At 50.7% G+C, this 26,903-nt stretch overlaps 1 protein-coding gene across 4 annotated transcripts in view; it reads left to right on the plus strand.

The window, feature by feature from the left end:
- The window catches only part of LOC146597543 (voltage-dependent T-type calcium channel subunit alpha-1H-like), a 197,849-nt gene that overhangs the window by 61,080 nt on the left and 109,866 nt on the right, over positions 1–26,903 (plus strand). For 3 of the 4 annotated variants that reach the window (XM_085301959.1, XM_085301955.1, XM_085301957.1), the window contains exons 2-5: positions 6,053–6,413; positions 9,536–9,669; positions 14,229–14,326; positions 17,940–18,099. In XM_085301959.1, coding sequence (XP_085158085.1) covers positions 6,321–6,413; positions 9,536–9,669; positions 14,229–14,326; positions 17,940–18,099 — 485 coding nt within the window. In that variant the 5' untranslated portion in view covers positions 6,053–6,320. The remainder of the gene's footprint in view (positions 1–6,052; positions 6,414–9,535; positions 9,670–14,228; positions 14,327–17,939; positions 18,100–26,903) is intronic. The other variant, XM_085301956.1, reaches the window with a different exon arrangement.

The following is a 26,903-nucleotide window of genomic DNA, read 5'->3' on the forward strand; positions in this document are numbered from 1 at the left end:
CTGCTCCTTTTTATCATTGACTTTGGGCTGGTTTTCATTAGGTAGCCTACAGGCTGAGGTGGAAACGGCAGAGTTTTAAAGCTGGCTTTCTCCGTGTCACCTCGCTGGTAGCGATCCGTGGTCCCCTCTGTCCCCGCTATCCTGGGTCGGGGGACGGGGCCCCTCTCCCACCTCCCAAACCGGCGATGCTTCCAACGGGAAAGCAAGGCTGTGGGTTTTTTCCAAGGGGAACTGGTGGGATTTACCTGCCCGAGTCCTCCTGCCTCTCGCTGAGCAGCACCTGCCCACCTCTCCGCTCTGCAGTCCCCGTCTCCCGAATGCCCGTGTACGTGTGTGTATCTCTGTATATACACATACGTGCCTGTGTGTGTGTATATTTAGTGCATTAGTCACTTCTTCGACTACAAAAACTGAAACTTCAGTTGGCTGCTTCTTCTGTAAACATATGTTCTACTTGTAACTATAACTTGGCTTTTATCACTGTGTTTTTTTCCTCCGAGCGGTGTGCGGTGCGTACGGCTATGACAGCAGCGGTAATAGCAATAGTGCCAAATGCAAGCTTTTAAAATACGRGGTTAAGTCTCCAAAATCCTCTGACCGGCTTAAAAATAATAAGATTATTGGAAAATAGTAAGCACCGTGATGTCTCCGCGCTGCTTTCCKTCGCTGGGCGTTTCGGCTTTGGTTCCTGCACGCTCCTCTCTCCGACGGGTGCTGGGGAAGCGCGGGGGCTTCGGCTGCGCAGGGACGTTCAAACGAAGCTGAGGCCGATCCGTCGCGAGGCTTCGGGCTTTTCGGCAGCTTGTCCTTCGTCGCGAGGCGCTGGGTGAAAGCAAGGGAGTCTGCGACGCAGCAGTAACGTGGCCCCGGCGTTTTTAGCGTGTTTATTGCAGAAATATTTTTCGAAGCGGCGTGACGGGTGGGAGAGATTATCTGCGTGAAAGCGGTGGAGCGCAGRTGGCTGCACCGCGCAGGGGAGCGGACTCGGTTGCGTTGGGTACGTCCGAGCCTTTCCCCGTTCGCTTCTCTGGGGTTTTCTGTGCTCGTTGTTTGGACTGAGGAAATAACTGATGCAAAGTGAAAAAAAAAGAAAAAGGACAAAAAACAGGACTGCAGATGTGGCTGTCTAGCGAGTTTAAAATTTAAAAATGGACCAAAAGCAAATGTGTCTTCAGGCAGCACTTGCTGCATTAAGAAGAACGCTTCATGCGCCGCTCTGAAATGCCTCCYCGATCTGTGGGGCATCATCAGATGCCAAGTGTCTGCAATGTCCCATTCTGCTTTGAACCTAGTGCAGAGCAGTTTCCAAACYAAAAGTCTTTTCTCTGTTTGTTAGCCTGCTTCCTTAATTAATTGCTAATGCCCTTAGGAGACCGGAGAGCCCTGCTGTGCCGCCGCTGTTGTGACGGATGAGTCTCGCCGCAGCTCTGGCCGCTGGTGGCCGAGGCCGGTGGCCGCTCCCGGGCAGGCTCGTTTTGGATCGCCTGTTCCTCCAGCACGTGCATGGCTGTAGTTTCGCGGCTGGAAGTACTAGAGCTATCTTGAGCAACTAGCCGAGTACATCCTGGAGCTCCCATCTCTCGTTTGCTTGTTAAATCAAGTCGAAGCCCTACCAGCTCAGCTGGCAAGGCAGAAGTCAGTGTGGAAGGAGGGTCTTGGCCATGCGTTGGGGTGTTTGGGCAACCAGAGCTCTTCATCGTCAAGCTGCACGTCTTTACCCAGAGGCTGTTTCGGTTAAACAGTGTTAAAAGCTGCCCTGGAGCATCGGTGTTGGCCGTTGCCCTACCAGCAGGTGGGACAGGGGTGGTTTGGAGGGACGGCCTGGTTTCTGCATCCACYGCATGTAAATTGGGGCTAGATGTTAGGTAAATTGGTGAAACTCGGACCCTGGGGAAGGGGGTGCCGCCAGCAGAAGCTGCCGAGTCGGCTGCTTCCAGACCGGGGACCGGGGCGGGGAGGTGGATGGGGCCTCCGGGAGCAGCGGTTTCCATGGAAACTCAGATACGCMGCGTTTTGCACAGTCACGATGTTAACGGGTCGGCGGGCACCACGCGCGGAGGTCCCAGGGGCCAGAGGATGCCCGGCAAGTCCGACACGAATCCGTCAGCGCTCCCRGGCTGGAGACGGGGAGGAGCCGGCAGCCCGTGCGGGCGCCCACGGAGCAATCCCAGAACGCCAGCGCCGGCTGGCAGCGGGTGAAAAAGCTAATGGATCRCCATGGATCATAGTGCTCAGAGGGTAATTTTTTGCCAGAGCCTGCTTTTTCCTGCACTGGGGCAAATCCCAGCTTTCGGGGCACCGCCGGCAAGGAAGGGAACGAGCCGAAGCCACCTCTGACCGGAGTTTCTGGGCCCCGGCGGGACGGAGGATTAGCGCCGCCGGGGCAGCGCTCGCAGGGTGCTGCTTTCCCCTGCTTTCGAGCTGGGGAGCAAATCGCTGCTGTTAATCTCRTGCAAAAAGAAATCGGGCAGGCGCTTAGCGCGGCGGCAGCGGGAGAGGACCGTGCTCCCGGGCAAGGAGCCGAGCCCTGACGCTGGGGTCCCTCCTCCGTCCTCCCGTCCGCTCCRCGGCCAAAGCAGAGCTGCTCCCACCAGCATAATTTTGGCTGGTGCTACAGAGTTTTCTCCAAAGGCAGCAYAAGTTTTCTTTTGCCTCTTTTCTTTCTATGTGTCGCGGTTTTGCCGTTTCCATCTCTCGGCTGTTTCTGACCCTTGCTGCTGGCTGACTGCGTTGGCAAGCTCCTCGACATCTTCTACCCCAAAGCTTTGCTTTTTTCTTGTGTGTTGGAAAATTAAAACAATTCTGCTGACTTAGTGAAGGGAGGCGCCAAATTCAGCTTTGGTCTAGAGGGACAGGGGGTGACGGCGGGTCTGTCTGTCTTTAGGGCATCGGGGCACTCATTGCAACTCTAGTAACAAGTCTTTTCATGCAGGTGATTATTTAACCCTATCACTGGAAAGCCACAATTAGGTCATTTAGAAGAAGCAAGAAGCTTTTAGAGATCCAGTGAGCAGAGCCGCAGGGAAAAGGCACCTTGGGGAGCCAGGACCTCCAAAAAGCAGGAAGTTTCTCTGCATCTYATAGGCCAAGTTTCATCTCTGTCGCAGCTAATGGTAAAATTCCCATAGATTTCAGCATAACATCTTTATCTTTCMGTTTCAGTCACTCCACTGAAATCAAAAATCCTGGGCAAATGTTGGATCCAGATGGCAGGTTTTCTGTTCACAAAGATTTTTGCACATGTTTGCAGTTCTGCAGCGGGTTGAGAAGGATTTGAGCACCAGACACACACTAATGCCACGGCTGGGATTTGAGCCTGGGGTGTGGGGGAGCCCAGACACTCATCCGTGTTCGCCATATCTGTGAGGACTCCTTGGAGCAATGCCCAATGCCTCTGCCTATCTGGGGCTCCTCCGTATTTTAACTGAAAAAGTCCATCTTGAAAGAATACTGCAGTCCAGACTGGTCTGCATCAGTGGCTCCCTTTTGACAAATTAGTGTTTCCTAATTGAAACCAAGGTCTAATTCTTGATTGTCTCAGCTTGAAGTCGAGGGGTCCAGARGTTTGCGAGTGCTTTGCAGGGTGGAACTGTGTTGCTTTTCTTAGAGCATTTGCTGGAGAGAGGTAATCTGGGGTCTTTCAGCAGGTTTAGGAGAATTTAGCCAATGTCTCTCGGACCTGGCTCTGCTGAGAGCACCTCTGCCTCTGAGGCTGAGCAGGGACAAGGCGAGGGGGCAGGAGGACGAACCTCTGTGTGTTTGTACTGGCCACTGTCCACGGAGAGGAGGACAGAGAACAGACACCACCACGAGCAACCTCTGGTGGACGGGGAATTCAGGCTTTATTGACGCTTGCCATGGGGGAAAGTCTAGGTTAGAAAAGCTGTGAAGATTTCCCCAGCCTGGAACCTTGCTGCAGCAGCAGAGGTTGAAGCCGGCCCGAGGCCAAGCTTCCCTTGCCCTCCTTCRCTGGAGATTGGACTCCTGTGCTATTTTTTTTTTCTTGACTTTAAAGGAAAAAGAATCCCAATTATAATACAYGAAAAGAATGCAATTGCAAGCATCCTGGGAATAGCCCAGGAGCAGTGTTTGCAGGGAGCTCCACATGAATCCCATCAAGCAATGCAAATATTGTAAGTAGGATGTGGCCATGGGTTAGGCTTTGTTTGGGTGCGCCACGGTCTGTTTTCTCTACGGAGCAGGATTACCACTCTGCTTCTAATTAGTCAAAGGGCAGGGGGAGCCAAACAGCCCCTACAAATGTCAAAAATCAGAAGGAAATCTTTGAAAAGAGAGAGAAATAAATAAACCAAGACCRGTATTTCAGCAATGCACAAGTTCTCTGGGGCTGTGGCCAGGAACTTTGCCTCTTCCAGCTTCTTCTGCATTGCTGACAGAGGGACCTGGTATTTTATTTGTTTCAGTTGTTTATTTCTGTAGAGCATTTCCATTTTAGACAAGTGCATTTCCAAGTCTAATGTGTTTGGATCCCAGCATTGGCTCCAAGGCATTCCTAATCTTGAATTTTCAAATTAAATCACTCTCTAAAACCAAAAGTTTGGAGACCTGGTGATGAAATCTCCCTTCTACCTTTGTCCTGCTGCGTTTGGGTGCCTCTTATGGTGTTGGAGAAAGTTAACCATTCCCCGCTAAGTGAGCGGAAGGGATTATCCTTAGATTTAAAAGGAATGGCAGTAAAGTTCAGTGACCAAGACTCAAATAACCTGCCGGGAATGCCAGGAACTCACATGGTACAGCAGCAAGGAGTGACCTTGGGAGGCGAGTAAGACCCACCTGCCACCCTGCCAAAACAGAGGTGCTCTGTGGTCCCTCTCCTCCTCCTCCTCCTGCCCAGGGATGAGGAACTCCTGGAACCACCTGGTTGAAACTACAGCACTGGGAGCCAGAGGAGGACGGAGATCCTCGCTGGCCATCCTCCTGCCGTGAACAGTGAGAYTGAGCCCTCTCCCTTCCACAGGAAAGAATAAATATGGTAGGGTTTTTGTCTGGTTTTCTGAAGTAGGAGAATTTTTATTATCAGAAATAAGACAGTGCCTATGTTCTTTCTCCATGATCCCTTGTTCACACACACTCGTGTGTTTGAAAGCAGAAAGGTTTATTCATACACAGATGTTTCCAATTATTTTCCTAAGAACAGTTCTCTCATTCATATTTAATTTGTGAAACTCCTGTTCATTTCCCCCAAATCTTTTTTTTATTGTTTTTAATGGTCATACCAGCAGCAGTAATCATAAGCTCTGAGCCTATTTTGCACTAATGAGAATCACTGCTTACTACTTTGAAACTATTAATGCTACTATAGTTGTACATTGGTGGGTCCGGTAGGAGAATTTAGTCTTTTTTTGGTGGCTATGGAAAAGTCCGATCTTGAACCTTTCCCTTCCCTTTCAAAACCCATACTATGAATCCTGTATCCCAGAGGAAACCTAGCATCTTTCCGAGGTTAGTTGAGCCAGTTCTGGGCAGGAGCAGGTCCAACTGAACTATTTGCTCCCAGGCATCACTCTGTGATTTACATCCTATATCCAAACATGCCATCATCCCTGGCCCTAAAGCTTGTGCTGGTGGCTTAGCTTTGTTTTGCTTTTATATCTGTAGTCGTGATGTAGAGCCTGATCTGGCCTCCTTAGCTCCTTGAGACTTTGACACCAAGGAAGGAGATAAGCTGTGTTTGGCAACCACTCTCCTGACTTGTGGTGGAAACAAGGAGGGCAACCTTCCTGGCTGGAGCAAGGATCTGGAGAGCCCACCTGAGATCTGACTTGCGATGGTGCCTGAATCAATTCATCTTTCTTTGTCTTGATTTCTTTATCGTGGCAGTGAAAGAGTAAGTGCTAGTGGATGCTGTGCRTGATTCAGTGGTAAAAGCCTTTGAGATCTGGAGATGAAAATTGCTCCAGGCAGAGGACTGCTGGGCTCTCTGCTGCTCCTCTGCGTGGGAGAAATACAGCAGTGAATGACAGCATGGGGGCCTTCAGGTGGAAAACAGCAACATGCCTTTTTGCACTTCCCTAACTTTGCTTCTCTGTAGGAAATGAAAGGCATCTTTGTCCCTTCATCTCAACAGGAGTACCCTTTCCAAGGCTCTTTCCCATCGATTACTAAAAACTTCACATCTTAGCAAATCTTGGATGTTTGGGGGTGTTTTCTTTGTTGCTTGTGCCAAGAGCGAAGGCTTTTTGCTGGGTAAATCACACAGCATCTCGGCTTTGGCATCCCCTCCCCTGCATCCTTGCAATGGCCAATGAAGCGTGTGCTCTCCTTAACACCCTCCTCTCACCTGGTTCGAGCATGTCAGCATGCTGGTCATCCTCCTGAACTGCGTCACCCTGGGCATGTTCCAGCCTTGCGAGGACGTGGAGTGCCAGTCGGAGCGGTGCACCATCCTGGAGGTAAGAGCACAGACCTGCCGCGCTTCCTGGGCACTCGTTGCTGAATGATGCACAGGGAGGTTGACCATCCCAGGAGCTGGGACCCCCGTGTCTCTCTGTCCCGAGATCCAGTCGTGAAAGCCCTTCATGTAGGGATGGTTTTTCCACAATGGCTAATGAGCCACACTCAGCCTGCAAAATCTGGCCTGGTCTTCTGGCATCAGGGGAGATGGGACCTGCTGCTGTGACCCTATGTGAAACCTGAGGGCTGACTGATTTGGCAAGATCCTTTCTCTACACATTCAGTAAGGGTGGGGGTCTCAGAACTGGGCATCATCTGATGTTGAGCACATTTTAATTACAGGATGCCCAATGCAGCAGGGAACCTTTTGCTYGCAGTTAGCAGCTTTTGCTCCAGCCAGGTCCCTGCTGGTGTCTCTTGGATTGCTGCAGTGTGGTCCATGCAGTCAGGCACTGGTAACTTTGCCCTATCTGGAAGAAGGTAAAACATGAGATGAGTCCACGCCAGCTGTGCTCCACAGCTGAGACCCTCAGCTGTCGCACAGCCAAGTAGTGGGATAAGTGACCTTCGAGAAACGCATGCCAGCACAAAACTCCCTCCCAGATTGTAAGCCCCAGCCTGCTGGCCGCCCCAGCCGTAGCGGGGCTCCGTGCCTGTCCTGTCATCCCTCGCCTAGTCCTGGCAATCCCCTCGCTGCCATATGCCTGCAGGGTTYGTTTTGGAAGCTCAGCCCGGCAGCATCTGGTGTGTGGGCTGCACCTTGGCGCGAGGTTTCCTGCAACAACTCACTTCTGAGGCTTGAAACGAACTATTCAGTCATTCTAGTGCATTACGTCAACCACGGCCGGGACTGCAGACACGTGGTAGTGAACACTCGCTTCGTTTGAATCCTTCACAGGTATGCTGCACTGAGCTTTTCAACGTTCAAGGAYGGCCATTGGGACCTTCCAACCAACCTCTCTTGCCCCTTTCACATCTTGGTCTAGACTTATCTGGAAATACCAGGAATGGCAGGGTTGTTCATCAAAACCTCCTTYAGCCTAAAAGGAGGGTCTGTTAAACACACAGCCGAGTAAGCCAGATGAACAGAGAATCCACTAGGGGTTTGTYAAGGATTAAGATAAAAATTGGAGAAACTATTGTATGAGAGGCATCCAGCATAGGAATTTCTCCAAAGGGTCAGGCACAGGATTAGTGAGAAGCAGCACCCAAAGGTAGCTAGTCCAGCTGCTTCCCAGGAAGGCATCACCCTGCAGGCAGCTCAGGTCAAACCCCCAGGGAACCCATCAGAAAGTGCCTGATCACTCCCAAAACAGAAGGGTTATCCTCCACGCGCCTGCAGTTTATTTGCACGTACTCACCCATGTGGGACTTTGTTTGGGGGTTTCCTTGTCCCTTCCCAAATGCTCAGGCAGACAAAGGGAATCCTGCCTGGACGAGAAGGTGACTTTAATGAAGTCTTGTTATTTGCTTCCTTTTTTTTCGTAACAATGTAATTTAATCAGGTCGCAATCACATAGCTTGCAAAACACACAGCAGTCTGTTCTTCTTTGAATAAACATGTGTATAGTCTGCAAGGAGCCCAGGAACTGAATTTAGTTTCTAATAATTGCTGAATGATTACAACATATTGAATATATTTGTAAAAAACAAAGTGTTATACTGAAGGGTTTGCAGGCAGAAAAGGGCTACAAGTAAAACCATATATATCCATCGCCCTGTCACAGCCTGTAGGAGATTGAAAAAGCCAGAACATGARGTAGAAAAACCTGAACTTCTTTTTGGAGGTGTTCAAATGCCAATTATTAAATGAACTGAAACAATGAAGCAAAATTTCAGTGCAGTTTATCAAGGGGAGCATTGGTTGACAAAGCCAACAGCTAGACAAGATCGTTCTCACATCCAACCACGCAGCGGTACATGGWTGCACGATGGGAACTTGGCTTGCGTGTGGATGTTCTGTTAAGTTTGTCATTAATCCATGCAGGCCTCAAAATGAGAGTGCCAGAGATAGAATACCAAACAGTGCRATCATTAAACAAGTGGTTTGGATAGTTCTGTCCAGCATCATGTCTGTGGATGAAGAAACTGCTGTTCTTTAGTGAGGCTGTTATGCAAAACAACAAAGCCTTTGTACGTGATTTAAAAGCAGTCTATACCTCCCGACGTTCAGTTTTACAGGCAACTTGTACAAGGGTATTTACAAAAGAGACTATTTCATGATATCTTCAAATGCTTCCACGTTTCATACATGTGTGTGTGGTCACCAGGATGGATGGAGCCATCGAGGCTCACACATCCCTGCTGTCCAGCTCCCGGGKACCCTGCAGAAATGGCTCCTTCGATGAAGGCTGAGGCCCCTTCTTCAGGGCAGCACCGGATTAACTTGCTCRCCTTTATTTTGCTCTCATGTTCGCACAGTATTCTACAAACCACAATTTTGACCTTCATGAAGGGGCATGCTGCGCTTGGGCAAACAGTGGGCTGCACTGAGCCTTCACCCCATGTCGTCCTGCAGCAGTTGTTCCTCCCTGCAGCAGAACGACCCTTTATAGCTGTTGCTTCTGCCTGTGCTTGGTGTGCAYGGTCACACACAGCTACGTCTGGGCGCCTGAACAGAATCCTGGTCCCTTCTGGAGTCCGTGAAAGTGTCAGAAGTGAAGCAGACCTCCCTAAGTTAGATAGGACAGATTCCTTCTAGTGGGTATGGGCTGCCTCAGCCCGGAGACTCAGCTTCCACTGCAGATTGCTGAGACTCCCAGGACCCAACCACAAGCTAATGCTGAATTGCATAGGCTCTAAATGCCAAGATAAATCCAATCTCTACAAGAGTCATGGCCATGTATCTTTGTCAGTAAATTATGAGACACTGTAATGCCTCCCAGGCAATACATTAACCCGGGAGCGGTGCTCAGGATTTGCCGTCAGCMGGCAGATATTGCGGGGTTTATTTCTAAGTTTGGTAGATGGCTCTTGGGCACTACTGCTTTGCCTTGCAGAGAGCGTGTCAGCGGGATGTGCGGAGTGCCTTTGCAGCAGGAGCACTCCCATCTCTGCTCTCCCCCTCCCTGATAAGGGAGCATGGCAGAACTGACTGTAATAATCTTTTACTGGTCTCCAGGCATTTGACGACTTCATTTTCGCTTTCTTTGCGGTGGAGATGGTCATCAAGATGGTGGCTCTGGGGATCTTTGGGCAGAAGTGTTACCTTGGAGATACGTGGAATCGCCTGGACTTCTTCATCGTGATGGCRGGGTCAGTAACCAAACCTCATAAATTTGCTCTTCGCGGTGAAAGTGAGAAAACCCCAGAGAACCAGATCTGTAGGTTGTCCTGGCTGGTTTTCATTATGTCTTGTGGAAGCTGCCCAGCTTGAGCCGAAGCAGTTTCATTAGGTTAAGCCTCTGGCAACGACCCTTGGTTTTGGGGGGGTGGGGGGGGAATGTCAGGGCAAAAGACATCTGATTTTCAGCAGTGATCCTTTTGCCATCGTGGTCCCTGTCAAATCAGAGGCATACTGGTCCCGTCCTTACGACRGCCAGCATGTCCCGGGGCTTGCGGTTGAGACCACCACCTCGACAGCAGGGGAAGAAGCACGTGGCGCTTCAGCCCCACTCCCACTGAAGCTACGGCTGAGGTTCGGGCCACGTGGGCTTGGGCCTGGGTTGCATCCCGTGCAACACTTGGGTGCTGCAACCGTAGACAGCGAGTTGAGCTGCGGAGATTGAAATTCCCTAGAAAATGGCTGGAAGGAGGAATGAAACTGGSTAGTTTTCTCATTGCCAAAGGTCTGAGAGAGGCAGAAAACTGAGAGGTGCAAATGCAGAATAAAAGAAATTGCTTCCCCAAAACTCATGTCCATTTTAATAAAGAGTAGTGTACTTAGCAGCCTGCACTAAAGGATTTAATTAAGAAAGTGAGCTCTTCAGCTTGGCAGGAAAGCCGCTGTTCTGTGTGAACCTGACAGCTCTAGTGGCACCGTTAGAGCAAAGCAGAAAGGCAGAATTTAGCCAAACAGGGAGAATCCAGCCCAAAAATCTGGTTCAGAGAATAGAAATCCCAGTGGGAAAAAATGGCTGGAAGTTGGCCATCAGCTGCCTTTGCTGATCCTCCTAAATGACAAGTGCCTGTGAATTTTTCCTGTAAACTTTATTCATTATATTTTAACACCATCTCCCACAGCTGCTTATTTCTGTAGGATGTGTTAATAAACAGGTTTAAATTATTTGCTGAATATCCCCAGGAAAGTTTGGGTTCTTCCACCAGCTTCCTCACACCCGTAGGGGAAAGCTGAGCAAATTGCAAACTAAAGTCTAAAACTTTTTTCAATAAACAAATAGATTTTAGAAACCCAGCCTCTCTCTTTTACCTGCTTGGCACACCATAGAAAAGGATAGACTGATTTAATTACAGAGTACTGCCTTATTTYGGAATTCCTGGGTTTATAACAATCAGTCTGGGGTTAATTAGAACATTCCTGTAATATATTGGGGGTATTTTTACCCTTGCGTTAGTGATGTACTGTCTTAACTCCACTAATAAAGGAGTTCTGTTTTGCTCCACGTCTGGAATGCAATTAGGAATGGGCTTACCGCTTTGAATAAAACATGAGCTATCCTGAGCAGAGCTTCCTTTGGACCCGCATCTGGTTACAGTTAGGAGGACCAGCAAGAACAGCAAAAGAAGCAGTTGGGTTTTTTTTTCTCCAAAGCTGCTGCAGTGATGAAACCAGCACTAGAGCGGGGCTGTGGTTTCCCTGGGAATCTCGAGATCAGAAATCTGGCATTCACAAGCAAAGGTGCTGGCAGTGTTTCCCCAAGATGAACCTGCAGGATGGACTCTTCTGATGGGCAAGCAGAGGTTCGCAGCRTCATCAAACAGATCTTCGCAGCAAAGCGTTGTTATAAAATATCACATGCAGGCACAAAGCCTGAGCCTTCAGCTCATACTTCAAAGACAGATTTTGACACCAGGATCTTTTGTTCACTTAGAACCTAGGATGACAGAGAAGGTAGCTGGTGAGTCAGTTTGGTAGTTTTCCAGGCCATTTCCAACCCAACGTGGTGARCATATGTTTGAGAAGAATGACAACAGCAGAAACACCATGAAACCCCTGCAGGAAGCCCTWCTGCCAGCATGGTGTTACTAAGGCTGGAGATGAGAAGTGGGACAACAACTTTTGCTGGCTGATCCCGGCCCTCTCCAGCTGATCTTGGTGTGTTGAGGCCATGCCTGTGATGGCATTGCCTCCAGCTCCTGAAAGAGAGGCTGGTTCGGAGCCAGGGTGGCCGGTAGCAACACTGGTAAAGGGCAAGGAGAAGCCGTGCRGATGGGCTGGGGCTATTTGCCTCTTCTACCACCACTACCCAAACTGATCTTTGTTCCTAAAACCAGAGGCAGTTTTAGCAGTGAGCAAACTRCTGGAATAACTTAGTTGCTCTTCTGAGCAAGTAGACGGATGCGATGAAGTTAATACGAGGCTTCTCTAAAAAGAAGGGGACCAAGTGATAMGCAGTACTGTCTGCTTTGTTTGTCCCATTGGGTCCCCTCAAACATGCTGATTTGGCTTGCTAGCAAAAGTACCAAAGAAAACTGAGGGTAAGCAGGGAAACTACAAAATAAACATATCTCCTGCCTTTAGCAACAGATTGTCTCTGAAGTTTGTTCCAGCACTGAAAGCCCTTTCTTGTTCTGCTCGCCTAAGAAATGTACCCTGGAAAATTTCAGACCGAATGGAGCTTACAGCCTTTCAGTCTGACCAGCAGCCAAGTTGAAAGCATTTCCCAAGCATCAGAAATGTTATCCACAAGAGCGGAAACCAGAGAGGTTGCTTGTGCATCCAGTCCCTGGAGACACTGCAGACSCATACGGCATGCTTTGGACATCTTCAACTTGACAGCTCAAGGAGTGGAAGCCGTTCTTGGTAGAAGACATTGCAAAGGCTTGTGCRTTCTTTTCTCCATTTGCAGAAGCTAAGGGGAATCACCTACCGAGTGCCAGTCCAGCCAGRCTGGCGTGGAGTCCATTGCGTTCGATGAAGTGGTTCAGATTACTTTCAGTAGGTAACGCAGATCCTCTGCAGCTTACTTTGCAAACCTTAATGGTATATCACAGAGGACCAAAATACCAGAGTCAGAAAGTCTGTTTCCTAGGCCAAACCTTAGATCCTTATTCACCTTTTATCGGYCCTGCGAACAACTCCAGGAAGGTCGCTGGAGAGAGGGCCGGGCTGAGGTGAGGCAAGGCCCCAGGAACTGGCCCTTCAGCACCCTAATAGTTGCACGCACCCTCTGGAGTAAAAACCAGCTCCCACTGGCACATTTCATACTCTTTTTAGATGCTATTAGTAGTTTAAAAACAGTATCAGTTATAGTAAAATCCACTTACTCAGCCACCCGATAAATTGTGAGCGTGCCGTATTGGGGCCAAGTCAGGGAACGGTCTCAGGCTTCAGCACTATTAATTTGGGGGACTTTAAACAAGGGTTTGTCTATTCCTGCAAGGTCTGGTTCGAGCAGGCACGTGGCGCTGGCTCCGGCCCCCTCGGCGCAGGTGTGAGCGGGCATTTCCGACGGCTTTCCCGCTGTGTGGTCCTCCGCGCTGCTTCCCCACCGCTCTGCTATGGCTGCCTAATGAACACGCGTTAGATTTAAAACCTGTTTTCATGCTGTGCTGAGTTTTAAAACTATTTATCAGGTTCAGCTCAGTTCCTACTTACAAGCTTTAAGATGGTTTTCATTTGTAAAGACTCATTAGCTACGTAAAATACTGCCTTTGGAAGGTTATTGCTAAGAACAGCTCAGAATTGCCACGTCCTCTGCATAGGGAATTAATGTTGAAGGACCAAAGTCACCCCAGTGCAATACCAGTGATATTGTGGGGTTACACCACAAAAGCCGCAAGCCAGAGGGAGGGGGGAGGCCAGCTCGACTCCTGCATCTTGCCAGCACCTAACAGTTTTGGGTACATCCCGGTTCTAGGAGGCTTAAGCAGAAAAATCTCCGTGTCTGCACTGAAGTTTCTGAGGTTACAGCAACTCTGCTCATATTTACCTTCTTCCTTCCATATCTGTTTGTTTAGTTAAAGAAAAAACAAAAGCCCTTTCTCCACGGGGGCCAGCAGCTTACTCGCAGGGTTGCTTTTGATGCTGTATGTTATTTGAGCAGGCGCGGTGAGAGATTTGTGACATATTTACAAGTGCTTCCCCATAGTCAAACTCGTAAATTGTAATTACAGCCATGCTAACTAGCCATAGCCCCATTAAAAAACCAACACTACACACATTTGCCACTCATTGCTATAAAAGAGCAAGAAAACTGGCTAAACTTAACGTCCTTCCCAGCCTGCGAGAGAAATGTTTATGTGAAATGGAGACAGAGCATGAAAAAGAAAATGTTGCCTATTCTTAATAATAAAATGGAAAGCACACTACCTCAACCGTCGTTTGGCAGCTCAGTTATTCACATTTTTGTCATAGGAGAAAAGATAAGCTGGCATGAAAATATGCCGGGATGCTAGCGGGGGGCGGATAATAGCACAACTTTCCTACTGCCTCGGAGCTGCCCGGAGCGGAGCAGTATGCGCCCAGAGATGGGGAGAGCCCAGTACGGGGCGGCACCGGTGCTCCGGGCTCCCTCTGCACCGCCCGGGCTGCCGGGCGCACGTCTGCCACCGCCGCRGCACCCACGGGGCTTTCACATCCCCGCAGCCAGCGGGAAACACGCGGCGGCCCCGGAGCCGGCCGGTTTCGCGCTCCGCGCGCGGCGTGGGGCCGGCGTCCCGCGGCCTGATCGCTTCTCTCTTTTCCTCCTCAGCATGATGGAGTACTCTCTGGATGGACACAACGTCAGTCTGTCCGCGATCCGCACCGTCCGGGTACTCAGGCCGCTGCGAGCCATTAACAGGGTCCCAAGTAAGTGCAACCACCCTCGCGCCCCTCGCCGCGGCGCCCGCTCCCGCGCCGCGGCCGCGAACCTCTGCAGGCTCAGGGCTCTCCCTGGCCGATCCCCGGGAAAAGCAGAGATTTAAACCTCCCCCGAGCTGATTACGTGCGGGCTAAGTCTTGCAGCAGTCTGCTGGGAGCAAAATCATTTCGTTTAGTTTTTGACAGCAAGAGATCATTTATTATTATTATCGGTGTTAGGAAGGGGCAGCTGAGTAGATTTTGTACCTGGGATGCCAGATTTTTGTGGCTGTTTTCCAACATTTTTGTGAACTCTCTTGAGGCAAGTAACTCTGTATCCAGGTCTTCCCGGCCTGATCCTCGTGCAAAGCAAATAACAAAGTTCCTATAAAGAAGGAGGAAAGAGCAAGGCTAAGAAAGATCTTCTTCCCTCGGGTAGGTTTATATCTTCCTTCTCAGCTGCTGGAGGTCTTTCCATCTCTTTGTGTTCAGGATTAGAAGTGCAGCAGCCTCCGTTGCCAGTAAAATACCACAGAGGCTTTGCTGTCATGTGGAACAAAATTGGGTTCATCCACCGCGGGAAGTTCGAGTGGCCCCTAAGCCTGTTCTCAAGTGGATTCAGCTGCTTGTCTTCTAAATCCAATTTGAAAGAGCAACCAACAAGTTGAAATCATCTTCTGCTAGTACCAGCCGTCTGCTGAGCAGTCCTTTGCGATGTATTAATTTCGTAGCTSTTCCATCACATTTTAACCAAAATCCTCTCGGTGCAGAATGCAGCAGCACTGCACGGAAATCGTACAGGTCCGCTGCAAAAGGGGCATTTCCAGCTCCTTGCAAAGCAGCCTGATTTCACACGGCCCCGCCGGGTCTCGCCGAACATCCTGCCKGGATTAATTGCCCATAATGTCGGCACATCTACTGACAGCAAAACAAACTCCCCCGGAACAGTTTTGCTTCCAGTATCGTAGATGAACATGCAAGGGAACAGATGGATGTTTACGCACGGGAATCTTTGAAGTCTCTCTCTGAACTCAAATTTGCTAGGATTTTCTTCCTCTCCTCCTCCAAAAAAATATATATATATATAAATTTGACAGTGACATCATTAGGAGTTAAAAACAAGAGGAACAGAAACGAGAGCCTGAAAGTGACTGTGAAACCCTCCGCAGCTTTGGTTCCCTAAGCAGGGTTTGTTCCCAGGGCGCCCGAGCAGCCCAAGGCCACGCTTCCCTCCGGGGAGGCGCGGGGGGACGCGGGCCGTGGGTCGGCCGAGCGCCGTCGCCGCCGCCTCCGGGAGCCGGGGCGGCCTGCGCCCGGGATTCGGCGCGGCGTTTGCGGATTTGCCTGCCCCGGTTAACGGCGGACCAAACGCCTCCGCGGTCGGGTGCCGCTTTGGCGGTCTGGGCGATAACGCTGTCTAGTCTGTCGTCCATGGGGATGCTCGGGCTTAGCGCGGAGATTACCTCCGAACCCACCGTCCGTCCGTCGCCCGTGGCGGGAGGTGGCAATCGCGGCTGGACCGGGAAGGACGAGCCGGCGGCATCATCCCCGCGATGCCTGGGCACTTTCCCAGGCTCCAGCCAGCGCTATTAGCTCTTCGCTTCCAGGCACAATAAATTCACCCACGAGATTATTTCATTTTTCTTTTATTTGTTAAGAAAAGAAAGGAGAACCCCAGCCAATAAAAACATCATCTCTATTAGAAATTATTCCTTGGAAATGACAGGAAAAATATAATTCCTGCAATTTATATTGTTGGCAAGGGCTGTAGTTTCRGGGGAGGGAGGGTTAGTAGCAGTCACTTTTTTTTTTTCAAGGCCATTTCTATGCTTTATTTTCGTTTTTTATGACATTTAAAACAGGCATCACATGGAATGAGCATGAAAAGAAATCTTGATCCTCATTTCAGCCTGGCTGGGGCTAATAATCCTTTCCYATGGCACACTTGACATTCGCCTGGGAGCCCGAAGCGCCCTGAGAACGGTGCCACTAAACAACCCCAAATAGCAGAAGTAGCTGAGTGGGGAAGAAAATTTGTCTAGCATAGGGAGATAAATTTTAACCATTTTKGGGAAAAAGAGGGTGAGGATTTTAGTGAGAGTGGAAAAAAAAGGGGGAAAAAGAAAAAGAAAAAAAAGAAAAGCCCCGCTTCCTTTGCACAGCGGGAATAAAGTGAGTCTTTCCTGCTTTTCCGAGGCTGGATTGGGAAGGAAAGCCCGGAGGGCAGTGCGGTGCACCCAGCTCCTGGGGGCTCCGGCGGGAGCTCTGGCCCGCGGCGCCGGGTTTTGACGGGCAGCCGGCAGGGCTGGCCCGGGTGTAACCCCCACGTCTCGAAGGCAGGAGCGGCTCCATGCGGGCACGGCGGGTAGTTTGCAGAGCAGCGTCCTCGGGGGAGGAAACGCTGCGGCGTSGCTGGCTTTACCCGGCAGACGCGGCGATCGCCACGGTGCCGTAACCAGCTCTCTGCCGGGCTCCCGAGGCTGCTTCTGCTTTTATTCTTTTTTGCAGTTTTGCATTTGCCTTTGTCTCTCCCTCTTTTCGCTATTTCTCCTTCTCTCATCAGCTGCTCAGACGGTGGCTGCTGGGTGTCCCAGAGGCCCGTTTAACCTCTGTTGAACTGCTGAGCTGCAAGCCATTAATCTCTTTTCACTGCTGTTTTATCTGTGGCTTCGGAGGTGCTCTGACCCGCACTACCTGCGAGCGGGTGGCAGAGCCCAGGCGCTGCCGGGGCCGTGCGGGACGGGGCTCCCCGTGCAGGGGTTAGACGGGGCTCTGCGACGTTCGCTCATGCCTTGATCTTCTTCGGGAGTTAAAGATGGAAAATCGTGCAGAGAACGGAGCAGTTGCTCTAGGTGCCGGGAGGACGTTGCTTTGGCAGCGGTGCCCGAAGCCGTGGAGCGGCGGCTGCTCTCGTCTGCGGGCGGTGGCGGAGGTAGGCAGGAGATGCGTCCGCCTGGGAAGAGGAACAGTCTGCGAAGGAGGCCAGGAGGGCGACCGCAGTTAAAATCCCCCGTTAGGCTCTGTACGGCTCAGGGGAGCAATTTGTGTGATTCAAGGGAAACTTTCAATCTGTTTCTAAATATATATTTTGACAATTTCTCAGCAAGCTGATGGCTTGCGGGGGTGTTTCTAAGGGAAAGGCTCTCTCAGAGCTTTGTCCATGGTCGCGTGTTGTGGAGCTGAGAACGTCACTGAGAACGTCTGAAAAGCCCGCTCCAAAATCCAGCCTTCGGAAATCCGCTCCGGATGCTGTTTGTTCCCATTTGCTGCTAAGCATTTTGCACTCTTTACCTTCCTTCTCAGCTTTAAGGCTTAGGGGAAAAGATAAAACTCAAAGCCTCGACACCACGGTGGCCGTGCCAGCAGCGTGCAAGGGACTCGGGAGCCCTGGCTGCACCAGCTGTGTTCTGGCCTCGCTCTGTCATGCACGTAGTAGGGACACGAGCCCGGTAATTTAAAAGAAGAATTCACAAGGAGCTGATTTACACAGCCCCGTTCCTCTGCCCGGGATGCTCCGGCTGCAGACACCGAGCCGAAGGCCGGCACGACGCGGGAGCCGGGTGGCACTTGCTCTCGGCCCATCGGATCGCGCCTCTAACCTGTTCTCTCCTTCTCCCCACAGGTATGCGAATACTCGTCACCCTGCTGTTAGATACTCTGCCTATGTTAGGCAACGTCCTCCTCTTGTGCTTCTTCGTCTTCTTCATCTTTGGGATTGTCGGTGTGCAGCTCTGGGCAGGGCTGCTGAGGAACAGGTGTTTCCTAGACAGGAATTTTGCAATGTGAGTATAGCCAAAACTCACCACCTTTTTCCTCCTCCCTCCCTCCGCACTGCCGGAGGAGCAGCGCAGCGGGGAGAGCCTCCGGCGGGGCGCAGCCAGGGCCGGACTCTGCCAGCCGGGGTCTCGGTGGCCCTGGCACAGGTCTGATCCCCCACCCCCACCCCAGACAGCAACGCAGAGATTTTTAGCCATTTTCTTTCTGTAGCACTAAACTGCCGCCCTCCTTTCCGACTGCCGCGTTCGCGACCTGTTTGCATCCCCAGGGAGCCGCTCTAGCAGCCCCCAGGATATCCCCATACACCGTTTGAACGATTGACCGCTGCCAAATTCACCCTCGTGCTTGACTTGCTTTTTGGCACTGCTATATCTTCAAAGATATGAAAACCCCGCAGATGCTCAGGGATGGGGTGATAGATGAACACACGGGGGAAACCAGACCTCAATTTGGGAAAGCGAGTTAGCGGGAGGCCCTTGGTGCTCTGAGCAGCTGGTCCAGAGCTGTCACCTCTCACGCATAACAGAGGATGAGGAACCGAGCTGGTTTTAAGGTGAATCTTTCATGAGCTAGTTGATGGCATAGCAACGACGGGCTCTTTTAGCTTTTTTTGTTGCTGCAGCTACCCCGCGTCCCGGTGAGGACCTGGCTGTGCTGGGCTGGACTGGGAACAGTGAGAGATGGGACAGGATTGGGCAAGGCATTCACAGGTTACTGTGTGTCACTGGAAATACAGGTTTCAGATGCTGAGAAGAAAAGAAAGCATGTGACCCAGTAGAAACAGTCACCCGTGAGCCCTTTTTCTACCATGTTCCCAACTGTACAGCTTCGGGGAGGTGATCAGCACACCGTCTGCCTGCATGGGGTTAATTAGGTGGAGTTTGCACACTGTTACAGGCAGCGCTCTCCCTTCTACCGCGACATAGAAATGCTGTTGAAAYGCACCAATGCATTTTGTAAGTGCACTAAGGTAAGAGGCGTGATGTGAAAGGCATTAGAGACATTTGTACATCACGCTCGGCCTGGGACAGGTGTCAGGGAGGTGCAAAACATTCAATCRCCTGCTCTGCCTGGTGCAGCCTCAGCCTTTAGTTTTGGTTCTTTCAAGCCAGGCAATCACATGCASCAGCTCCCCTACCAGGCCCAAGGGCACTAATGAGCCTTGACTGCTTTGATGAGCCTCACCTGGAGCCCCCCACCCCCTGCCCATGGCCCAGGAGCTCCTTTTAAGCCCAGCTCTGGGCCTTCAGACTGTTTTGAGCTATGCTGTAGRTGCACCCATGGTGTTTTGGGATGAATTTTGAACCTGTTTTGTAGCCTTGTCTCCAGTCCTGGCTCTAGCTGGGCTCTGGATCTGSTTCGTTGCTCCCTGTAATCCCACTTTGTGATGCTCAACTGAGGCTGCTCAGCACTTGTTTGCATGTCTGTCCTTTTCTGTACCCCTTCAGAGGCCCAGGGTAAGGGTGCACCTTAAAAGCCCATGGGCACAGCCAAGATCAAAGCTAAGTGCAGGCTGTTGTTGTCTCTGCAACCTACCAGGGGAAAGGAGCTCTGCYTGATGGAGGAAGTGCTTCCAGAAAGGCTTCTGTTGGAGAACAGTGAAGAGGTTGGTGGCTCAGAGGTGAGGAAATGCCTGAGGGCAGCTAATCAGGGCAACTCTAACTCTGTAACAGGAGATACAGCCTCTAATTAGATCTGTGTGAAATCACCTTCTATCTGTGTCTTGTGCTGGGTCTTAAAGAAGAGCAGAGATCATCTTCCAGCTGTGTGCAGGTCCTGTTCCTGCCTCTTGCTGATTAGTCCTGTGGCCTTTGGCGCTCTGGGCCTCTGTACCACAGACAGTCCCTGATGGTACTTACTCATCTCATCAGAGATGCCRAAAGGCAGAAAATGGATGAGTCTGCAGCTGGAGTGTGCTTTTGCCCTCCACCCTGGTGCTGTGACCTGGTGTGCTTTCTCCTGCACCAATGATGGATAGTTCACTGGTTGCTGGGACTACCCATCACTTGTGGAATAATCACCAAGCTGTCATTTAAAAGCACAAAGAGCAGAGTTAAAGCTGTGCTTGGGTGATCATGTTGCCAGTGCACAGCAAGCAGGCACAGTGCAAGGGCCGTGTTTTGAGCGTGTGGAGTGCAGGGCTATGATTAGCTTTGGAGGGGTCCATCTCATCTCTTTAAACAGGCTGCTAAAATGCTATGTGATTTCCTGCAAAATGGAGCCTTGAAAATTAACCACAGGGGGATCATTTGCTAAGTACAGATATTAACCAGCTCRGAGAAACCAGGCTATTATGCAATGTCCATTAGCAGCATCAAAGGCATTGCAGGGTTTTCTTATCAAGGTCTGAGTCCTGGTCACTAAAGGCTAAGTGAGGCTTCCTGTGTTAAGCCTCAGGAGCTATATTTGAAGAGGCAGGAGATTTGTGAGGTCTTGTCAGGCAGAAGAGAGATTTTTCCTCCCTGCTTTGCTGCAGCTGTGCTGCTCCAGGGTCTCTCTGGCAGCAGGTGCTGGTGGGTGAACCCAGGCGGCCTTGGGCTGGCCCTCACCTGCACCCAAGCCTTGCTGTGGCGTGCTGGGTGCCTGCTGCAATACGACAATCCCTCTCTTCCCTGCTATAAGATATCTCAAGCTGAGGATTGGAGCTTAGTTTGAAAGTTTGGAGGAATCCAGATGAAACCATTCCCATTTTCTCTGTTCTTCCTGATTCATTTTCCTGAGTCTGTACTTGCAATAAGGTTCACCCTCGTAATGGTTGTTACCACCCCAACAGCAAGTGGTGTAAGGGGGTGATGTGGGTATGTCCAAAAAGCGCTTCAGGGTTACTCCTGCCTGCTGCTGCACAGACAGCCCCAAATTCATAGCAGTTGTCCAAACTAGCAGTTCCTGCTGGTCTGTGGTAATGTCACCTGCCTGTGAAACACAGTGCGAGCCAGCCGCGGGGTGGGTGGGAGAGGGTCCTGGGTGCGCTAGTCCCTCTCGGCTGCGCCAGGCTGCCGTGCTTGGCGGCAGTGCTTGCTGGCCCCGGCCATCCATCACCCAGCCCATTCCAGAGAGGGCAGCCAACGAGAACAAAAACAACAACAAACCCTTCACGCGGTGGATGTAGGATTAAAGTTAAGCTCTGGTTTTGGATGGAAGTAAACACAGCAGAGCTCTGCAGGGAAGTGGGAATGAGATGCTGGTCATCTGCTTTTGCTTGCCAAGTCCTGCTAAATCTCAGTGTTGTCTTCAGCCTCAAAACATTCACYAGCCCTTCAGCAGGCCATTGGGGGCCAGAAGACAGGCCAGCACCCTGTGCCTGTGCTGGGAGGTTGTGTAGGCAATAGCCCTGGTTGAGTTTTCCTTGCAGCCCTGGAGAGTGAAAGACCAGGCACTGGGTTCACTGTGAAGGCTTTCCTTGGYGTTGGTGTAAAACCCTCCCAAAGGGAAATGGAAGTGCTCAGAAGTAAGGGCAAGCGTTTGGACAAAATCCAGGGTGTCAGGTGAGGAAGGGTCATATCCCCAAAGCCTTCCTGGAAATAAAACAAGTGTAAAGCAGCTTGAGTCCAGCTTTTGATATGGTGCATGTGTCCTTGCATCAGAAGGTTTCTGGGCTGTTCAGCTTCACAGCAGGCATCAGATTGCAAAGTGACCTTGATTCTGCCATCATTTTTGTTCCAGTTAAATTTTTTTATACCCCCTTGAAAGGTGGCMACTTTGAGTAAAGAAACTATATTTAAATATAGTATCTTCTGGTGGAGATGTAGAAACTTCTCTTTGAAAGTGCACTAGAAATATCTGCTTTCTTGTTCTCTTTGAGAATTGTATTGTTGCGATGCACTGTCATGTTGGAAAGAGGTTGTTTTATTACGAGCTCTCTTTTAGCGGTGTCTTTGAAGGAATTGCAGGCTGAGAGTTAGTAGGATTTTGCAGCATAGTGAGTTGAAAGGCAGTAAAGTGGAGTGGGTCATTGCTGTTCAGTGCACTTGGAGAAGCTGTCAGCTCGGTGGTCAGTGGTGGTGCTTCAGGGGGCTCCTATGGTTCAGGCACCTCTTGAACCCCCCCAAGGAGTTTGCTGGCCAGACAGTGTTTCCCATGGTGTTGCACAGCCAAGAGCTCCTGTGATAAGTCATAGCAATTTGGTACTGCGTAAGATCACAGTGCCTTTTGGGAGGAAATGCCAGGGAACGTAGGTCAGGAAAGAGGCACCTCAGCCATGAGATGCAGAAGTGCATCTTCCAGGAGGTGCTCCACAGCACAGTTGGGACGTGCAGCATTTCCTGTATCGGGAAAAATCTATTTGGAGACAAGATATAGCAAATGCTCTAAGTAATCAGTTTAGTTAAAAGCTTAGTTCTCTGCTGAGCAGAGATCAAGAACCTTTTTGATCTTCCACTAAATATATCTCACTTTGAGTATTCCTGGGACTTGCATCTTCCTCAGGCTGGAAGCTTGTTTGTGYGCAGTGGCATGTCCCACCGAGGCAGGGGCTGAGGTCCTTTGTACCGGCAGTGCTATTTTCCTTTCCCTGATAAGAGCAGAATAAAGCAGCGAGGAGCAGCAGGATGTTGTGAGGATGTTGATGTGTGTTGTGTGTGAGGATGGTCTCTACCACTACAGGAGTGAGCACAGGAGAGCCCTGACAGTGGGAATGGGGGTGGAATTTCACGAGGGCTCTTTGGTCACACTGCCAGAGGAAGCCTCACTGCRTATGTGTGAGAAGGGTGAGCGTGACTTGCAGTTTATCTGTAAGATCTTCAGGACACTTAYCTTCCTCGCACAGCCTCTATGGCTCCCTCCTGCCAGCAGGAGTTGCTATCACTGTAAATAAAAGAATTGGGTCACCCCCAGCTTGTCTGGGTTGTTGCTGCTGGGGCCACTCTTACCTGTGTGCTGTTATGTAGAGGAGCATTATCCTCCTTGTTGGAGCCTTTCAAGGAACTCGATGRGTTGGAAGCAGGAGAGGGAAGAGAGCTGTGAAGTGTTTTGTATTTATCTAATGCTACAGGACAGCTTTAATGTGAGCACTTCAGTCTTAATTAACTCTGTACCTGCTTGTTATTGTACTGCCTTTGGCTCTTTGGGTTTTGTGGAGTTGCAAGAAGGCACATACAGCCAAGGCAGACAGCTCTGAGTTTGTCTGAAATGTACTTCTGAGTGTTGCTTAATTGCTCCTTGTAGTATCACTCTGTGCTGGTCGGTTTGTCAGCAGGGTCTTCTCCAGAGAGTAGCCTCCTTGGAGGGAACTGATACTTCTTGGCGCTGAGTTTCCCCTGCCTTTTCCTACCTTTCCTCTTTCCATTTGCTTCTTGGGAAGCTGAAGGCTCTCAGCACTGTGGAGGGTTGTCCTCAGAGCAGGCACTGTGCTCGTCTTGCAAGTGATGTCCCAYGTGGGGCGATGGTGCTGGGTCAGGCCTGAGGCTTGGGGGCAGATGAGGCAGGGAATTGTTCAGCGCCTTTTTGCATAGGAAAGAACAGGCTTCCCCGCTCCAGTGCTGTCCTTCCTGCACGTGAGCGTACCCAGGAGCTGGGATCACGCCTGAGGGGGGAAATATATTACAAAGCTGCTGCAAGCCCAGAGAAAGATGTGCACTGGGCAGCTGGCCCAGAAAGGGGTGTTAATCCATTCTAATATGATAACAAGATCCATTCTGGGGCTTTATTTCTCGTGTATTTTCCCCTGAGTGCAAGGGTCTTGCAATTAGTGGATTCATTACCATTAATAAGTTATTCAGACTATGCCTGTCAGCAAGTAATAAGGAAGTCAGATTGGCCTTTCCTGCACATGGAGGTAGGTGGTCTTGGCAGAGTAGCATTCGTTTATTTTGTGGATATTAGGGGTTCTCACTCTCTAAGCAATGCTTCTTGCTCCTCATCCTTGTCCTCCCTCCCTCCCTTCCTTCCCCTTTTTGGTTTTGCCAGCTGGTTCTTCAAATCAAGAAACAGAGAAAGATCTTACATTTGCTGTACTTGTGATCAGTTCGTGTGTCTTTTCCCCACTAAGTTTGGGGAAAGCGGAGTGCTGTGCTGGCATGGACTCTCTTGCAGCAGGGTGGATGCTCGCAGTGTCTCTCTGTGCCCAGGGCAGTACCAAAAGGTGAAAGAGCTTGAAAAGGACTGGGCAGAAATCAGCCTTGATCTGATTTGGGGTTGATTTTAGCCTGTTGTGGGAAGGACTTCCTTTTAGTTAGTGATTTTGGGGGGCAGGTGGAAAAATAAGCAAAGCAAAGAGCAGGGAAGATAAAAACCAGTCAGGCAGCAGCAGAACTGAATCAGGCCTCATCAGTAAAGCTGTACTTTATTCCGCTAGTTTTATTTTCCTCCCACAGTTACCAAAGTGTGGTGTTCCCTTGGCTTCTCCCAGAGGGTCTGTGCCCAGATCTTCCCTGCGCAGCCTGTTAAATCACAGCCCAAGGCAGAGTGTCTGCAGGCAGTATTTCTCCTTCAGCCCAAGGCTTCCTAAGCTGYGACTCACGGGCAACATGCAGCCTCTTAAGATCTGCACATGTGGCTCATAAAGGGCCATTCCAATTACAGTGTCTAGGGAATGGAGAAGTGTTGCRTGAGAGGGGAGCTGGTCCTGTCGCTCCCCAGCCTGGCGGCATGCCATCCCTGGAATGACGCTCCGGGTACCCCGACTGGGTACCGGCCAAGCTGGCTGGCATGCTGCTCTCCAGCTAGCTGCATCCGCAGCCTGCTGCCCAGCTGGGGTGGACATATCGAGAGATTAGCAATTGCCTCTGAGGGCTGAAATTAAGATTAATTTTGGACAATGAACGTGTATTAACAGTCGGGCAGCTGGGAGGGCAGGCAGCTGCAGACTCGCGTGGTGCGCTGCATGTCGGATGTCTGTATATTGCACTGCAGTGAGAAACACGGCTCTCAGGGCAGCTCGAGTCTGAGGGCTGAGTGGAGCATCGTGCTTTTGTGTCAGCCTTTCTGTCTGAACACTTTTTCCATGGTCGGCGTTTTTGGCACAGGGTGTGTGTCTGCATCTAACGACGAAACTGCTCTCGGGAAAGGAGCTTGTGCAGCCATAGCCGCTAATTATCCCGTTATCCCTCCAGATGGTCCCTCTCCCTCTGCAAGTCCGGCTTTACTCTGGGTAGAATCCTAATTACCCCGGCCCACGAGCTACAGCATGCTGAGCCTTCCCTTCCCTCGCTGCTGCCGGAAGCTGTTAGTGATCAGGAAATTCTTGCTGCCGGTGTTGCAATAGGGTGTTGCTTCTATAGCAGTGAAGGAAATAAGTTTCTGTTGAGTTTCACAGCTCTACCTAGCCCTGGAGCAGATTTTCCTGGATGATCAGTTATAAAAGTGTGTCATCTGGAATGGCTCATCCAGATTGAAGCCTTGGCCAGCATCGCTTTAAGAGAAATTGGAGCAAGTGATGTACCAGATCATGAGGGTGTGCATCGTTTCAGGGTTGCAGGCTATCTGGGGGTCTGCGACTTGCTCTTCCTGATGCAAGTGCCGAGTTTGTGCACTGAGCTGCCCACCCAGAGGCAAAGCCTTGGGTTTTCATATCATTTCACACTGCGATTTGATGAGCGTCGTAGAGACCTGTGGTGCCTGAGCTGGAGGTCCAGATGCTTTGGTGAGGASGTAACTACAGACAGACATGTCTCCTGCCATCACCTTAAGGACTCACATAATACTGCTTTRGCTGTAACCCATGAGAGCCCTGGTTTTGAGAGTGGTGAAGGCATCTCCCCGGGAAGCAGGTCATACACCAGTGCTGCTTTGCTGTATGAGGCAATGCACAGCGGTCGAGGCTTGGCCTGCTCCTGCGGGGTGCTGGATCCCCCTCACCGCCGCAGGGTACAGAAAGCTTCGATCCCAATCTCCCACTGGGAGAGGGCCGGCTGCCTTCTCCTCGYCGCAGTGCGTGGGAGAGGCGCTTTCCCCCGCACTGTTCCTGGCAGGTGGGTGGAAATCAGGCTGCCAGAGCAGGACCTGTGGAGGCGGAAACTGGCCTGGGACTCGCAGCTGGGTGCTGAGCACCTTGCTCCGCTCGCGCCGAAGCGCAGGTGCCCGGCCCCTGCCTGCTGCTCGTGAGCCAAGAGGGGCTGCTCCTCCCGCGTGCCTGTTACCCTCCTCCCTCTTGTTCTTCCCTCGTGTCCCCTGGCTGTCTTTGCGCACAGTCTGCAGCRCTCCCAGGCACATCCCTGCGCCTCGGTGCATTTTAATGCTTTACAAGCCTCCGCAATACCTCCCTCCGTGCAGCAAACTCCAGCAGCTGTAGTATCTGATCTTCTAGCAAACGCAGCACTAGCACAGTGCTCGGTCTTTTCTTCAGCTTGTTTTATATGGAAATTTTCCTCCAAGCAAAACCAGTTCATGGGAGGGGAAGGAGAAAAATTTTAGGCAATCCTGGAGGAAAACCTTTTTTTGGAGTTTTTCTTGATTGTCTCTTGGATCTAAGACAATAGAAACTGGGGAAAAGATCTTACAGTTTTGTCTAAAGGTGTGAGACCACTGCACATGGGAGGGGAGTAACTGGCAAATAAGTTTAATCACCAGTGACTCCTGCCTAATTCATGCGACTGACTTGCGTATTCCTGAAGCTGGGTGAACAGTCAAAACTCATCTTAAGCAATTCCTTGATGGAGGGAGAACCAAATTCCCCAGGAAAGATTGTTCAGGGTTAATTTTTCCCTCAGCTCAGCCCAGCAGCATTTGCTCCCTTAAACCCTTCTGAGCAAAGCAGTAACTGCACTTTAAGGAGAAAGCAATCCCAAGCAAACGTACAGAGTAACAGCAGCCTGGCGATCATGAGAGCCAAATTTATTCAGCAGTCAGGAACATTCAGAAACAGCTAAAGGTA

The sequence above is a fragment of the Rhea americana genome, unplaced genomic scaffold (assembly GCF_003343005.1).
Source record: "Rhea americana isolate MKP2758 unplaced genomic scaffold, rheAme1 scaffold_181, whole genome shotgun sequence".
NCBI lineage: Eukaryota > Metazoa > Chordata > Aves > Rheiformes > Rheidae > Rhea > Rhea americana.